We start from the raw sequence: 2,189 nt of genomic DNA on the forward strand, positions 1-2,189 counted from the left end.
TTGAGAAAACTGTACCATACACAGTCAAATATCCAGTTCATGTACCAGTCGATAAGCCATACCCAGTTCATGTGCCAAAACCATACCCAGTTCCAGTCGATAAACCTATTCCATACACTGTTGAAAAGACCGTCCCATACCCAGTCAGTGTACCTGTAAAGGTACCAGTCCCACATCCATACCCAGTACCAATTCCAAAACCAGTCCCATACACTGTTCAAAGCAAGTCCCATACCCAGTCAAGGTACCAGTCATCGTACACAAGCATATTCCAATCTACGTTAAAGGACATGATAGTGGACTTGGGAGGTGAGGAGTTGGTGGAGAGAATTGGAGGCGGATTCGTGGAGGACATGGTATGGACACCACTAGAAACAATGACTGCTATTTTTAAAATTGTCAACATTTTGTAATAATTGTACCAAAAATTGTATACCAAATTTTCAATTGTATTAAATGTAAACAAGAACAAATACCTTTCTTTCTTTCAACTACCTATTTATAGTCAATAAATATTTCAAAGAAAAGTCAATATAGTTTCATTAATTTAGATATAATTTTCATATTTACATATTATCTTCTATTTAGAAATCAGCAAAACTAAAATATTACTAGCTATTTGTAATGTAAATAACTATGGTTATATAACTATAGACTGTTTATATGAAATTAGAGAAAAATAAATAATCATTATTTGCGTAATTAACATGATCTAACCGTGAAATAAATTAAATGATAATACTGAATTAATCACTATCATTATTTATATATTATTGTCAATATTAATAATTTTCATTTACTTTATCTTCTCAAAATATTGTAAGGTGCAAAGTATTTCATAATAATATTGAATGATTTATAATACACGATTATCAAATAAGTTCAGACATAATAATCGATATGTTAACATTTCATTTCTTACACTTAACATATTCTTCATTACAAACATTATTATTTAAATTTCTGAGTAGTAAAGAAGGAATTGATAAATTATAAATAAAAATCAATGGAAGATTGGTTGCAAATTTTTAAGCCTAATTTAATAAAACTTCATTTCATTTAGAATTACTATTGTCGATTATTAACAAAAAGGGGATTTATGTATTAATATTATTAATAGGGTAGAAAGACCTATGGTTAATAGCCCTTTGAAGCAGTTGCCTTTTTATGATTTATAATATTTATATTATTGTATTAAGTTTTTTTAACTTTGTAGTTTTACTGTTTCAATAAATATTATTATTATTATTAATAACATATTTGTTATAATTGCGTTCTTAGAAAAGTGTAGATACTAAAGTTATTGATATTGTATAATTATATTAAAACTTAATATATTGATATTATTATATCAATCACGTAGAATAATTCACATTTTTGGAAGGTGAAGAGTGTGCGTTCCTTTTGCAACGCAGAAGTACGGATGAGTAATCAGCGTCAGTTGAGTTCATATAAATAATTCATGTTAGTGGGGATTTCACATTGAGTATAAATAGTAACCATATCTTCCCAGAAGTTAACAGTCATTGTTCAATCTCATCATCATTATCATGAAGTTTCAAGTAATATGTGTTTTATAGGATTAAAATAATAAATAATAACATTATCTTTTAGCTTTGGGTAGTCGCAGTACTTTCGGCCTTAGTTCTCGTTCAAGCGAGCGAGAAGAAGGCTGATGGGAAAACCTTAGTCGACAAAAAAGAAAAGAGAGGATTATCGGATTTGGGCTATGGAGGAGGAAGTTTTGGAGGACATGATTTGGGTGGCGATATTGGTGGAGATTTAGGACATGGATTTGGTGGAGATTTGGGACATGGTTTAGGAGGACAACTTGGAGGTGATTTAGGACATGGATTAGGCGGAGGACTTGGTTCAGGTGGATTTGGTGGAGGAGAAGGAGGGTTTGGAGGAAGCATTCAAACTCAAGGACATGTTAAGCACATCACCATTGGTACTGGGTATGGATGTGGGACTGGTACCTTTACAGGTACACTGACTGGGTATGGGACGGTCTTTTCAACAGTGTATGGAATAGGTTTATCGACTGGAACTGGGTATGGTTTTGGCACATGAACTGGGTATGGCTTATCGACTGGTACATGAACTGGATATTTGACTGTGTATGGTACAGTCTTCTCAACTGGATATGGAACTGGATGTGGTACTGGATAAGGTGTTTCCTTGTGGAT

The 2,189-nt window shown here is 32.5% G+C and overlaps 2 protein-coding genes across 2 annotated transcripts; one reads left to right on the plus strand and one right to left on the minus strand.

Annotated features, from left to right (window-relative positions):
* Positions 1-11: 11 nt before the first annotated feature.
* Positions 12-1,676, plus strand: LOC108563934 (cyclin-dependent kinase inhibitor 1C-like; the record flags this gene model as incomplete). Its single annotated transcript, XM_017922773.1, has 2 exons — positions 12-309; positions 1,615-1,676. Coding segments are annotated over 2 exons (360 nt in total), but the record flags the coding sequence as incomplete, so codon positions are not given.
* Positions 1,677-1,922: 246 nt separating this feature from the next.
* On the minus strand, positions 1,923-2,186 carry LOC108563935 (tetra-peptide repeat homeobox protein 1-like; the record flags this gene model as incomplete). Its single annotated transcript, XM_017922774.1, has 1 exon — positions 1,923-2,186. A coding segment is annotated over one exon (264 nt), but the record flags the coding sequence as incomplete, so codon positions are not given.
* Between the last annotated feature and the right edge of the window lie 3 nt (positions 2,187-2,189).

The sequence above is a fragment of the Nicrophorus vespilloides genome, unplaced genomic scaffold, assembly GCF_001412225.1.
Source record: "Nicrophorus vespilloides isolate i.1.1-1 unplaced genomic scaffold, Nicve_v1.0, whole genome shotgun sequence".
Taxonomy (NCBI): Eukaryota; Metazoa; Arthropoda; class Insecta; order Coleoptera; family Silphidae; genus Nicrophorus; species Nicrophorus vespilloides.